This window comes from Musa acuminata, chromosome BXJ3-6, assembly GCF_036884655.1.
Source record: "Musa acuminata AAA Group cultivar baxijiao chromosome BXJ3-6, Cavendish_Baxijiao_AAA, whole genome shotgun sequence".
Lineage (NCBI taxonomy): Eukaryota > Viridiplantae > Streptophyta > Magnoliopsida > Zingiberales > Musaceae > Musa > Musa acuminata.
In genome coordinates, this window is record NC_088354.1 from 10,044,472 (window position 1) to 10,057,884 (window position 13,413).

The 13,413-nt window shown below is 42.0% G+C and overlaps 2 protein-coding genes across 2 annotated transcripts; one reads left to right on the forward strand and one right to left on the reverse strand.

Annotated features, from left to right (window-relative positions):
* Positions 1-1,216: 1,216 nt before the first annotated feature.
* Positions 1,217-2,690, reverse strand: LOC135639546 (sialyltransferase-like protein 1). The gene has a single exon (XM_065153340.1). It carries the CDS (start codon positions 2,572-2,574, stop codon positions 1,387-1,389), a length of 1,188 nt encoding a protein of 395 aa, XP_065009412.1. The 5' UTR covers positions 2,575-2,690; the 3' UTR covers positions 1,217-1,386.
* A 5,211-nt stretch (positions 2,691-7,901) lies between these two features.
* On the forward strand, positions 7,902-13,391 carry LOC135641095 (IQ domain-containing protein IQM3-like). Its single transcript, XM_065156139.1, has 9 exons — positions 7,902-8,396; positions 8,478-8,592; positions 8,693-8,758; positions 9,740-9,828; positions 10,281-10,368; positions 11,127-11,273; positions 11,397-11,489; positions 12,544-12,645; positions 12,783-13,391. Exons 1-9 carry the CDS (start codon positions 8,074-8,076, stop codon positions 13,236-13,238), a joined length of 1,479 nt encoding a protein of 492 aa, XP_065012211.1. The 5' UTR covers positions 7,902-8,073; the 3' UTR covers positions 13,239-13,391.
* The last annotated feature ends 22 nt before the right edge of the window (positions 13,392-13,413 follow it).

Consider the following 13,413-nt stretch of genomic DNA (forward strand, 5'->3'; position numbering starts at 1 on the left):
GTATAAGATGGTCATTTTGCTTTCCCCTCGTGTTATCGTTTTATTCAATCGACTATTTCTTAAAGAAAAAGTAGAAGGTTGTCTCACAATTTCTTTATATGTTCTTTCTACACCCTGTTTTATCTAAGAATCCATAAATGCTTCCAATTGAGAATCGCACTAGGCGAAGAAGGATGCCAAACGTGAATGACTTTTCGTAGGGCGATGGTTTTGCCCTCCGAAGTATTGTTGTAACGATAATCTCATGGGGCTCGTTGGCTTGAGTAACAGAACCATGACTATCTTTAGCTTTCATGCATGTCGTAAACATAGTCGTAGCTTCCTTTTTTCTCTTTAATTTTTTTATGTATGTTATTTATTTAAAATAATTATAGAATTTCTTTCTTAATGGAAGAAATACATAGGTCGAAAGCTTCGATGTTGCCTTCACATGTTTTTTAGAAGTTTTTCGAGACGAAGGAGAGAGTCAAAACACTATTTCAAGGCACAGGTTATTAGTTGATTCATATATTAGAAAAAAAAAAAAAAAGATCTTACTAATAAGACAATCACAATAAGAAATCAAATAGAAGGAATAAAAAAGACAAGAAGAAAATAGTTCTAGCCTATGGATTGAAATTATAAAAATATATTTGACAGATTTTTTTTTTAAAAAAATACCTGATTAATATGTAAATCATATTATTTTATGAAATCTTTCATTGAAAAAATATACATAAATATCTTCCTATGGCTACCATTTTTAAGGTTAATACATATTTTTTTTTTAAAAACTATATATATATATATATATGAAATATTCATATATGTGAGAATTGCTTTCATATATCTTAATCCTGGTCAATTAGTCATCCAACACAACGTGCCTCAATCCTGAATACTCGTTTTCCCTTACCTGTACCAACTGACGTGTCACAGTTTGGTGCCTTACATGCTAGTTTGGCGAGACATGATGTGAGAGAAGACAGTGCCAATTTCATTGAATCAGCTGTGCTGAGGGAAGAAGACGAGTGAATCTGCTAGCTTGGCCTCACTTGGAGAGCGGAGGAAAGAGGTAAGTCAGGTGGTGTGTTGTTGATCACTTTCACCGCAACGTTAGGATATAGTAAGTTGTTTGATCAGACTGAATGAGGTCAGACCGGAGGTTGAGCCATTCATTATCAGCTGACGAATAAATGTTTGTTGGATGTAAATTAGGTTTTCTATTCATGCATAATGTTGAATCCCAGCTTATTATTTACAGTTCACAGCGGCTGATTTTTTCCTTCATACCGATCACAATCGATTTACAAATTAAAATGAAGCGTAAAGAAAACCTTTTCCTTGTCTATTCTCTCTTTCTCTGGTTGCTCATCTTACTGCTTCAACCCTATTAGGTATGGTATCTCAATGGTAGAAAGCAACAGGAGGAACCTTGATTCCGGCGTCTCTAAGAAAGGGTATCGCCTGCGGCCGCTCGACGAGGTCGCCATAGAACTCGTACTCCGCTGCGTAATCGTGCAAATCCAGCTCCGCCATCTGGTCGCTGTGGTAGTGGTGCTTCGCGTCGCTGGACTTGCCGAACCCGAAGACGCTCACCCTCTCGCAGATGCCCAGCGCCAGCACGATTGCCTGCATCCCCGACGAGTAATGGAACATCTTCTCGTCGTGGAACTTGCCCCACTGCGTCGGGTGCTTCCCCGTCCCCTCCACGAACGTCTTCAGCGAGTAGTACTTTACGATCCTGGCGCAGAGGGTGTCGAACGCGCCGTCGGTGACCAGCAGCGGGGACTTGTGGGTGGAGTTGCACACCATGTACTCGAGGAAATGCGCCGGCTGGCAGATGTAGATGACGATGGGGACAAAGTCGCCGTACGGGTGGCAGTGGCAGCCGACGCGCAGGGCGCACGAGTGGAGCACGTTGCTGTTGATGAAGGAGAGGGAGGTCTTGGAGCCGACGTGGCGCTGGTACCCCTCGACGCGGGCGTTGTTGAGGCGGATGACCAGGTCGTGGCCGTCGATGAGGTCGCCGTGCTCGGACTTGAGGAGAATGCCGCTGTTGCCGACGACGGCGCAGGTGGCGTACGGCCGGCCGGTGTCCGGGTAGCCGTAGTGCTGGTCGACGGGGCGCTTGATGCGCCTCACGAGCTCCGACAAAACCTCCGGCCGGAAGGCGCGGCGGTCGTGATACCAATCGCCCAGCAACCGCCGGAACTCCGGGAAGACGCGGTCGTGCTTGGGGTGCTCCAGCAGGGCGGGGAACCGAAGCCGGGCCGTGACCCCTGACCTATTCCCTGGCTTTACCCCGCGCCGCCAGATGGAGATGAGGCGGTAGCGCCCGCCGGCGGCTTCGGCGGAATCCAGGCTCCCATCGAGGAGGTCCTCCACGTCCTGCCGCAACTCCACCGCTCCGGGCTCGGCGGCGGAGAGGAGATAAAGGGTCTCGTTAGGGCCCTCGGCCTCGATCGGCCGCGGCGATGCATCGACGTCGATAAAGGGCCCGACAGTGAGGCCGCGGCGGGCCACCGAGCGGCAGCTGAGCGCGGCGGCGACGAGGACGAGGAGCACGAAGGGAAAGCGGAGGGAGCGCTTCATCTCCGCCGTCGTCAGCGCTGCTCTCAGGCCAAATCCCGGCACCCGCCCTTAGCAGGCCGTCGCCCTCCGCGCCATTTTTGGGCACGTCCTCCTCGTCGCGAGCTCGAACTGCCTTCTACCTTATAGGAATAGCTTTACTTATCAGCCGTCTCCTCGACAACACGAGACAGCTTAGCACGGCGTATCTTTGGTAAGTTCATATTAGCTGACCCGATGAGATCGTGACGCGTGGAATAAACATGGACTAGACGTTGCTCGAGAGGAGACCCGTAGCGGGAAAGGTCGATCCGAGGATAAGGGGAGCCGGGGGAGGGGCCGGCGGACGCATGGAGACAATGGCGGCATCGGGCTTGGATTGGACGGGTTGACGCCAATTAATAATGGGTGCTGCGGTTGGAATCTTCGCCTTCTCTTCTGGATCCATCGGCTGGGTCGGGATCCAACGACGTTTTAAGTGGACCTTCACGCGGGGCAGTCCGCCCAGTTTCGTGCGTGCCAGCGGTCGTCGATTACCCCCCAAATAAGCGTGGACCCACCCGTTAACCCGTCCGACGGCTGCGTTTCAGGTGGGACCTTCATGAAAGAGAACCCATGGGGACCCCACCAAAGAGAACCCAAACGAGACCGGGTTCCCTGTTTAATATGAATATTATAGAATACATTCGTCATACTTGGGCATGCACAAGTACTGTTGGCAATTAAGAAACGGGAACGACGGGAGGCGTGCCCTCCGCATGCAAGCAAACACCGGGAGCTCAGACCCACCATCATGCTGATTCTTTCATTAAATTTCGTTTGGATAATTTATCCCCAAAAAAAAAAAAAAATCCATACTAATTTATCTAATATCGATAAATGACTAGGAGTTACTTTTTCTTAAGGAGCAAGCGAGAATGAACCCAAATCGGATAGGATCATTCGATCTTATCTCCTTTTATTTAGACCAGTCGTTGGAACCATCACCACTTTTAATGTCTGCCGGAAAGCGTCGAGTGGAGCAGTTCACACGGCTCAAAGTCTCCTTTCCATCAAGTCCAACCGACCGCCACTCCTGTGGAAAATAGGAGCTGCAAACCATAGTTAATCTCTGCAATTCCTTTAGGTAAGAAAGGCTTGGGAACACTAACCATAGTTAATTAACTCGATGGAGCTTTGACCCGGTTGGGAACTGCTCCCACCTTAACAATGGTCTCCCCCAGATGGGGACGCCCCCGGGTCATCCATGTCCAGGTAATACCCGAGTAAAATGGTCGACGTAGACTCCACAGATGTGCACCAGTTCGTGAGCGTCGCTTTAGCTGAAAACAATAGCAAGGAATGGTGAGCGATTCCTGCATTACCCCCTATCACTCGATCATTCTCGAATCGTAGTAAGCCACAATGCTTCTTTACTTTATTCAAGTCGAGTGGATCCTATTATGATATTGATCAGAGGCAGTTGTTTTAATCATAATAAAATTCACTCTTCTCGTGTTCATAATCAAACAAGTTGAATTGCCTTTTTTATTTTTTTGAATTGATTTCAATATCGAATAATCTCTACTAATATGAATAGATTTGGGCCTCGTTGTCATGTTGGGCCTATGTATAGATGTTGGGCTTCTACGTCATGCGATAGTCTCATTTAACTCAACAGTGGTCTCATCAGTTACCGCCCGATCGTACGCCTGCACGAATCATAAGCTAAAAGCGAGGTGACTCCAACGTCAACATCAGTACCTAAGCATGTCGAAGTCGACTCATCACGCAGTGCAGTCCGAAGAGATCCATCGATTCCCCGAAAGGTCACCGAGCAAGCCAAGTGCGGCAGTGTGCACCCATTGTTAGCCACGTGCTCTTGTCACCTCGCGTTACGATCCACACCAATTCATTCATCGTCCATTTTTCGCCTTAGCTAAGCTTTCAGTGGCATGGCCACAGTGCAACCACTGGCCACCAACGCACCCTTAAAGGCATTTTGGAATGGAGTGCGCACTTCGGCATGTGGCCTCACCAAAATCACATCATGTGGCTACACTTCGTTCCTGAAAAGTGTCTCTTGTTGCTTCCATTGCATCAACTTTCTACTTCGATTTGATCTCTTGCCCCATTGCCCAATACGAGAGAGAGAGAGAGAAAGAGAGGGGGGGGGGGGGGCGGGGGGGGGAGGGGGATCAAAGCAAAGTCGCACAAAGTACGATCCAAACTCATGATTATTCACTGCTAGAATCTGCATATACTCTTTTTGTGTTGCTGTTCTCCTGTTTCTCCTGTGTGCATAAAGACCAGACAAGTGAGAACGCAGAGCTGAAGCTTCCTGTCACCTTCATTCCTCCTCCATTCTTAACTACAACTCTCTCTCTCTCTCTCTCTCTCTCTCTCTCTCTCTATGGTGATGATGGAGGAGGAACCTTCTGTGCAAGTCTTGAAGAGGATGACGTGAATCTTTTTTACTAAGCTTAGTGGACTTCCTGCTGTCATCTTCCAACTCCAAAGCATTAGGGTTTTTGGAACCAGAGAACCAACCATGCATGCGACTCGACCTTTTCACGTTTAAATAGTTGGACTGGTACTAGCTTTCTTCCTGCATTATCTATCTTATTTTTGGTTCAAGTGCTGCCTTTTTCATCCCTTTTGCGTGCCAATCTTAGGTGTGGAGGCCACTGGCCACTGCAGAGCCACAAAGTCAATTTTGGATTCACTGATTGATCGATAACATCTTGTCTGATCTACCTGTTTGCAGCGAAAAAGAGACTTTACTATGTTCATTTATTTAGTGTCTATGATTGCGAGTGATATATGACTCTTCAGCTTAAGTCAAAGTTCAGAGAAGGAACAGAAATACAATGCAGAATTGATATGATTTGTGATTAAAAGTTTATTGATTTTAAGAACTAAAAGCTAAATGAAAGATTTTGAGGGAATATATATATATATATATATATCATGGTATGTAATACCGAATGGTACTGCTCGATACGGTACATATTAGTTCGACGGTATATTGATACACGGACCGTTTAGTACTGGATGGAACATGCTACAGTACTATAGTAGCAATGCTACGTAGGAAGAAAATATATAAAAATATTCAATACGTCTTGGTGTACTGTTCGGTACGTCGGTACTGTACCGAGTCAACCTTGAAACACTGGAACGATACAATATTACATACCTTATATATATATATATATATATATATATATATATATATATAAAGATTTGAATGAATGTACAGTTATAAAATGATTGTAGTGTTTGATAATCAATAGATAATGAAACTATATTTTTTAAAATCTCTTCGAAAATAAATATTTTTTTATTTAAATTAATAAAAAAATAAAAATAAAATAAATAAATGAATGTATGTAATCTTTAAAAAAAACTTTGTATGACCCAGAAATATAATTAAAAAATATAATCATAAAAATAAATATAAATTTAATTTTATAAATAAATAAAACAATTTTTTATTTTATAGAAAATATAAATCATATCAATTTCTCACTAAATCAAGTTGATAATTTTTTTAATTTAAAAAAATTACATTAGTATCCCATGAATATTGAAATATCAAACATCAACGATAACATTGAAATTACATTCGTTGTTCGTACGTCGGTCATCAACCTAACATCATGTCACATAATAGACCTCCACATGACTCATTATATAATCATAATGTTTGACGATTTGGTACATATCCTCATGATCAAATGACATTAGTGATTCTTCATAAATCTCTCATGAATTATTTTGCTATGAAAATGATAATTACATCCCTTTACGGATTAAAAAAATATATATTTTATTTTTTTTAATCCTTACTAATTTAAGCATCAAAAGTTTTTGTTAAATGCATATCTCATGCACAATTCTTATAGGATTATTTTCCGAATCTCTCATATAGAATCAAATTTATGACAAGCTCGAATGTTAGACTTCGACCGGTGACTTTGACCGGTGACTTGGAAACGACGACTCTAGTCGTCTGCCATGCACCGACCCAATCCACGAACGGGACGAATCCCTGTCCGCCGCCCCCGCTCCTCGGTTCTTATTTCGTTGTTCGTACGTCGGTCATTCTCGTCTTTGTCCACGTTACCAGCGAACAGCTCCACCTGGCCAAGACTTTGAAGCCCATTCGAGACACGAGAGAAACGAGAATAGGTTGCAGAGTCGAATGATTGGATGCGGTCCAACACCCCGTGAACGCGGCCACCAAAGGATGCGTCACTGCGCGTCAATAATTGTGCGATCGTGATTCTCGGGACCTTTGTTCTGACCGAAAGCCAAATACATCCATCTGCCCGTAACCTCGTCGTTCTCGTACTGTGTCGCGCCCTCGGTCGTGGCAACCACAGACCGAGTCATGTAATTATCCTCGATCGGTTGATGTCAATCGAGTATTAAAATGTTTCATGACATCGGACGTGTGTTTTTATTGCATTTTAAATGACCAAACAAATTGTTTCTGTCAGTATGTGATCAAATTACTATATATATATATATATGTCTAAAAAAATAGATAATTTATTTTAAAAATTAATAGTGTTTTCACCAGATAATGTCCCATAAATAATTTTTATCAATGTTTTTTTTTACTTGACTAAAATATCCTCAATATAAACATAAAAAGATGATGATTGTTCTTTGATTAGATTAGATTTTTAAGGATTGAATCGATTTTTTTGAATCAAATCAAATCAAATCGATTCAACTAAACTATTAGATTATTTTTTATTTTTCTAAAATTATCCTATTCTCCTCCATCTTCACTTTGTCACCTTCTTTACCACCCTTCTCCATCTTCACTATTCAAATGTTATTATTAATATTTTATTCAAAAAAGAATATTCTTAATAAAAATAAATTATGGAATGCAATCTAATAAAAACCTCTTACTAGTGAGATTTTTTTGATAAATTATCTATAAAATTATTTTGTATTTTAATTAACATCCTTTTTATTTATTTATGTATAATATTTTTTATTTTATAAAAAATAAATTATTCAACCTATCAACGTCTCTCTCACTGTATATTAATAATGACATAATATATTAATTAAATTAATAGATAAAGCAACTACAGTCGATAACAATTCAACGTGACATCAACCGACAACTTACTTCAAGCGTGTACGGGGTGGGGCGATTCTTCCACGGAACACCGGAGAGGCGGGTCGATCCGAGCTAACGCGGCGGGCCACTCGGCCGCGACGCGTCCCCCCGTTGGTTCCTCCTTCGGGCCGACCAAAAGCCTACCTCCGCTTTATTCGTGTCCTAATTCGCCGTTGTTCTCAATACTGACGGCGTTTGCTATTTTTACTTCACTGCGCCACTCTCCCTCTCCTCGGCTTTTTATATATCGACAGAGAAGAGCTCGATCATCACAGGCAGTACAAGCCCTTCAAGTCTCCCCACCCGCTCCCAGCGCACAGTCTCGCTCTCTTCATCTCCGCCTCCTCCTCCCCTGCGTTGTGTTTATCCTCTTGCTGGATCGATCGATCGATCGACCGATGAAGGTGGAGGCAGTTGCGCTGATCCGCAGCAGCTTCGACCACGCTCCGCCGCCCGCATTCCCGCTCGCAACCGAGGCGCCTCCCTCTCCGGGTGAGCCCCGATCGGCGTTCCCCGGACCTCGCGAGGGTGTCGGGCTGGAGACCGGCGGCGATCGCTCGCTCTTCCCACGGGATCCCGGCGTCGCGGCTTCCGGCGATGGAAGCGCGCCATCTCCGGACCCGCCCGAGTCGATGGCGGCGACGAAGCTTCAGAAGGTGTACAGGAGCTACCGCACCCGCCGCAGGTTGGCGGACTCCGCCGTCGTCGCCGAAGAGCTCTGGTGGGTTTCGGGACATCTGGTTCCCCTTCCTTCCTGGTCTCGTTGGATCTTTTATATGCTAATATCCGAAATTTCGCGAAGGTGGCAAGCGATAGACTTCGCTCGACTCAGTCACAGCACGGTGTCGTTCTTCGATCACATGAAGCACGAGTCGGCGATCTCGCGGTGGAATCGCGTTTGCTTGAACGCTTCCAAGGCCGGTTACTTGGTTCCTCTCCTTACTTACCCTTTCCCTTTCTTCATGGCACAGAGAAAACCTAGGCGACGAAGAGTTAGTATATGTTTGATGCTTGCAGGTCGGTCAAGGCCTGTCCAAGGACGAGAAAGCCCTGAAGCTGGCTTTTCTGCACTGGATTGAAGCCGTACGTACATAAGACATCCTTCTGCTCTTTCTTTCGGTCAATGATTTATTTGCTGTAGACTTACATTTACTGTTGTAGTCGTGGAGATGGTCAGTAAAGTGATGGATTGTATACGAACAAATACTAGCATGTCGTAATATAACGGAATTAATCGAAAATTACAATAATATAGAATATCAAGATTTACATGAAAAAATTCTTTTAAAACGAAAGGTAAAAACCATGAGACAAGCCAGAGAAACAGATCTACTATAAAAATAATGAACATACAAATCTCAGAGTCTCTTATCCAAAACCTAAACAATAATCACAAGAGAATAACAAGGATATAATGATTACGTCATCGTGCACGATATCCAAAAAACTCCTCACGTGATCACGACAATAATTTACTATAAATTTGATCTAACTTGATGTGAGAACACTGCTTGGATGATTGAGAATGATTTCTGCATTATTCTCGTCTTCTTATCTTTTCTTTCTCTTGTATTTCTGCCCTTAACTATCACTGTTGCGGTTTCTCTCTTTTTTCTCAACCACGTCCACAGCCACCGTTGCCCTCTTCTTTTTCAGCCCTAGCTGCAACAATTATAGGTTGATATAGGTTATGGGTTATTAAAGTCCACTATGGGCTGAACTAATGGGCCTGTGCCCAACATAGAGGACTGGTTGCCTTTGCTTTGTCGTTGTGTTCCAACTCTATTGTTTGAGGTTACTTGAGTGAAACGTGCGAAGAGACATTACTGTTGGACTCATGGCAAATTCCTTCAATAACTTAGCTGGAATATGCTAATCTTTCCTAATTTAGAGTTAGATCTAACCTTTTGTTTCACTTGCTCTGTAATTTATCAATATTGACTGATTGTGAATTTTTCTTTTCCTGCTTGAATTGGTCTAGAAACTCAAAAGTTGTTCTTGTATTTTGGATATGACAATATGCCTTTTTAGTTATTTATGCACCTTTTAAAATTTGCATTTTAGATTGATCCAAGACATCGGTATGGCCATAACCTGCATTTCTACTATGAAGAATGGTGTAAAAGTGAAGCTGGCCAACCTTTCTTCTACTGGTAAGAACTTAAACCATCATCATTCTGCTACATGGCACAGATTCATGGTTTTTGTTTCATGTTTTTTTCTTCTTTGATTTTTTTTTTCTTTCAAGGTGAATTTTAAAATTCAGTCAAAGTGGTAATGGCATAAGATTCTATACCTTTCGAGTTCTGTTTACTTGATGGTACGAGATAGGTCCCGAAGGAACCATGTTCAGTGTTGGGTATGCACTGCTTGATGTAATCCACAGTGTCTATGAGACAGGTGAGACAACAACATGAAGCCCATGAATTGTTGTCTCATGTTGATCTTCTTTTTGTATTTGTGTTGGCATATGCTTGGGAGAAAAATATAATTGAAGTAATCTCTCGTGGAGAGAGACATTCTAGTAATAACCTATCTTATCTAGTGAAAATGCTGATTATTCCATTGATTCAATTAATAAAAAACCTTTTTGACATTTATGCAGGTTGGATATTGGTGATGGCAGAGATTTGGATCTTATAGCTTGTCCAAGGTCCTTACTTCGGAAGCAATGTGTCAAGTATCTTGGCCCTGTAAGGTTTCATTGCTTTTAGGCATCTCTTTCAATTCCTGAACATAATTGGGTTAAAATAGAATGTATTTTCTGCTGAAGGCAACAGAAAGCTGATCTCTGCATAATTACTTCAGTAAGCAGATTTCTGCAAGATGATTATATTTTAAGAAGAAAAATCATATTATTTAATATATACGTAACCCAAAAACACTAGTATTGCCTCCTTTTGGTAGATGAGTGAACAAGTTGATGAAAGCTGAACTTCTTATATAGTTAACATATGGTGATGATGCTTCTCCATTCCACAATCTTCTGAGGAAGTTAAAGGAGAGGCATTACCAGTGTAGTACTGTAGCAGTGCACTGTAGCACTGTACCAGTACAGTGCACTGTTATAGCACCAGTACAGTGCATCAGTACACTGTAACAATGCACTGTATCAGTCTACAGTGCTCGGTGCACTTGAGTATACCGCTCGATATACCTGGATGTACTACTCGGTACACCGTACTGTACCGGTACCGAGCCCAGGTCGAAACACCGATACGGTACGGTATTACGAATCTTGCTTCAAACATTGTAAATAATTCTGTTATGTTAAATTGTGTCACTTTCCTAAAAAGGTTGTCAGGTGCTACTTGTTATTGGTCATTGTGGAAAACACAACAACCTAATTTCAATCGTTGATGGAGGAACGCTAAATATACTTTCAGCTATTTTTCTATCTATCTGGAATGACAGCTCCACACTGCAAATTAATTTTTTTCCTTATTTTCAGCAAGAACGAGAGCACTATGAGTATGTTCCAATAGATGGTAAAATTATCCACAAACTTTCTGGAATGCTTCTTGATACCACTTCAGGGACTAAAGAAACAAAATGGATTTTTGTCATAAGCACATCCGGGAGACTATATGCTGGTCAGGTAAATTATTGAACTCCCAGGGTTTCCCTGCATTGATTGTTAGATTTATATTGATGAAAAGGGTTGTGTTTCCTTTCAATTGCCTCCTTTCAAGTTGATAACTTGCTATTTAAACTTACGCAGAAAAAGAAAGGAATCTTTCACCATTCCAGCTTTCTTGCCGGAGGAGCCACCAGAGCAGCTGGAAGATTAACTGCAGAAAATGGGATACTTAAGGTACCATAAAATGAAGTTTAATTTTACAAGAATGTCCTTCACAGGAGGAGTAAATATTCTCCATTTTCATGTTTCCTTGCACTTTGATACCTAATTTCCAGTACAAATACACTAAAATGTGTGATACGATTGATTTTTGGTTAATTATATAAATCTAGCATGAATGAATTTGCATGTAATCCTAAGGATTAACTAAAGCTTGTGAAATGTCAAAAAATAAACAGCCGGAAAAGAAAAAATTGATAGAACTACGCCACAGAAAGAGGTGTTTTTGAATTCATACTACATAATAGCTTCCGAACCAGTTCACTTTTAAGACTGGTTAATCTTAGGCTAGTTTTTTTCTTCTGTAATTTATCTAACATCTTTCAGCTTTTGGTGCTCTGAACTTCTCGTAATTATTTTTTTTTCCCCTTATGTATCTTGTTTGTGGTGCTTGTTTCAACCCGACCACTAACACAATCATCCCGAGAAAATTGAGATCTATACGGTGCACCTAAGTCAAATGCTTAATTTAACTTTGTCATTCAAAAATCTTTCATACTTATTCAAATCTTGATACCTTCCTTATCCTAAGCATCTTATTTCATTCGGTTGTCATGTGATTGACATTTCTTTCTTGACTTGGTAATACTTTTCACCAATTGAGATTTTTCACATTGTATTACTGATCCATTCTCAAATTTTGGTTTATGTACCAACATTTTTTGGATGTGTTGTCATAGATGTATGCTTTTGACTAGTACGATAAACCGCTGTATTGATCTCTTTGACTATAGCTGTCATACAATTATCTCATCCCTTTTTGGATGTGTTGCCATTTTTCCAGAACTTTTACTTCCTGTTTGCTTTTGTGCTTCCATGGATAAAAACTTATGTTGATGGATGTGGCAGATTATCTAATCAAATATATCCTAACAAACATTATTTTTATTTGATTTCACTACCTAACTATGATTGATTATACATGGTTCCAATGATTTCCCTGATCATCCTATACGATAGAGCAATCGCTACCTGGCAACATTTAACACCAAGGTTGACCGTTTTGCAGTGTGTTTGGGCATACAGTGGGCATTACCGGCCAACCGAGGAGAACTTCAACTTCTTCTTAGACTTCCTCAGAGAAAATGGGATTAATCTGGATAACACTCAGGTATTCTGCAGTTGCATTGCCTGTTTGATGTAGCATTACAGCTATGACTAGTGGAATGACATGGATTCTTGTCGACAGTTTATTATCAGAAAATTCTTGCTAACCGTTTCTTTTTCGTCACCTGTTCTAATCCTCAGATATTATCATCGTCAAACGAAGATTACTACGATGGTCCAAAAAAGTCTCAGCTGGAAAAGGTGATTGATGCCATGAAAGTTTCCAAGACTCCTCCACGGCTGGCTTTGCCTGAAGTATCGAAGAATACAACCGGGGAACCATCAGTGCCAACCCAAGCTGCTAGAGGTCAAGCTGATTACAAAAGGTCCCTCTCTGGTGGCCTTCAGAGTCCCAAAGCCGACGTGCCAAAGAAAGCAATACTGGAGAGGATCAATTCGAAGCGGAAAGCTAGTTCTTATCAGTTGGGGGATCAGCTTTCTTCCAAATGGTGCAGTGGAGCTGGCCCAAGGATCGGATGCGTCGCGGATTATCCATTGGAAGTCAGAATACAAGCACTGGAGTTCGTAAATCTCTCACCCAGGATGATATCTCCATCAACATCCAAGCCGCTCCCTCGTATGCATTCCGCATTTTAGCTTATCAGATAGCCGGACAATGCTTCACTACAGCTAGAGTCTCGGAGTTTTCCTTTGTTTTAGTGCATGTACCGTAATAGATGGCACAAGGGAGCCCAATCCAGTCCTTGCATCGCTTTTGCAATTAACAGGATCATCGGATGTTTTAAGCTCTGATCTGTACTTCTTATGTAGA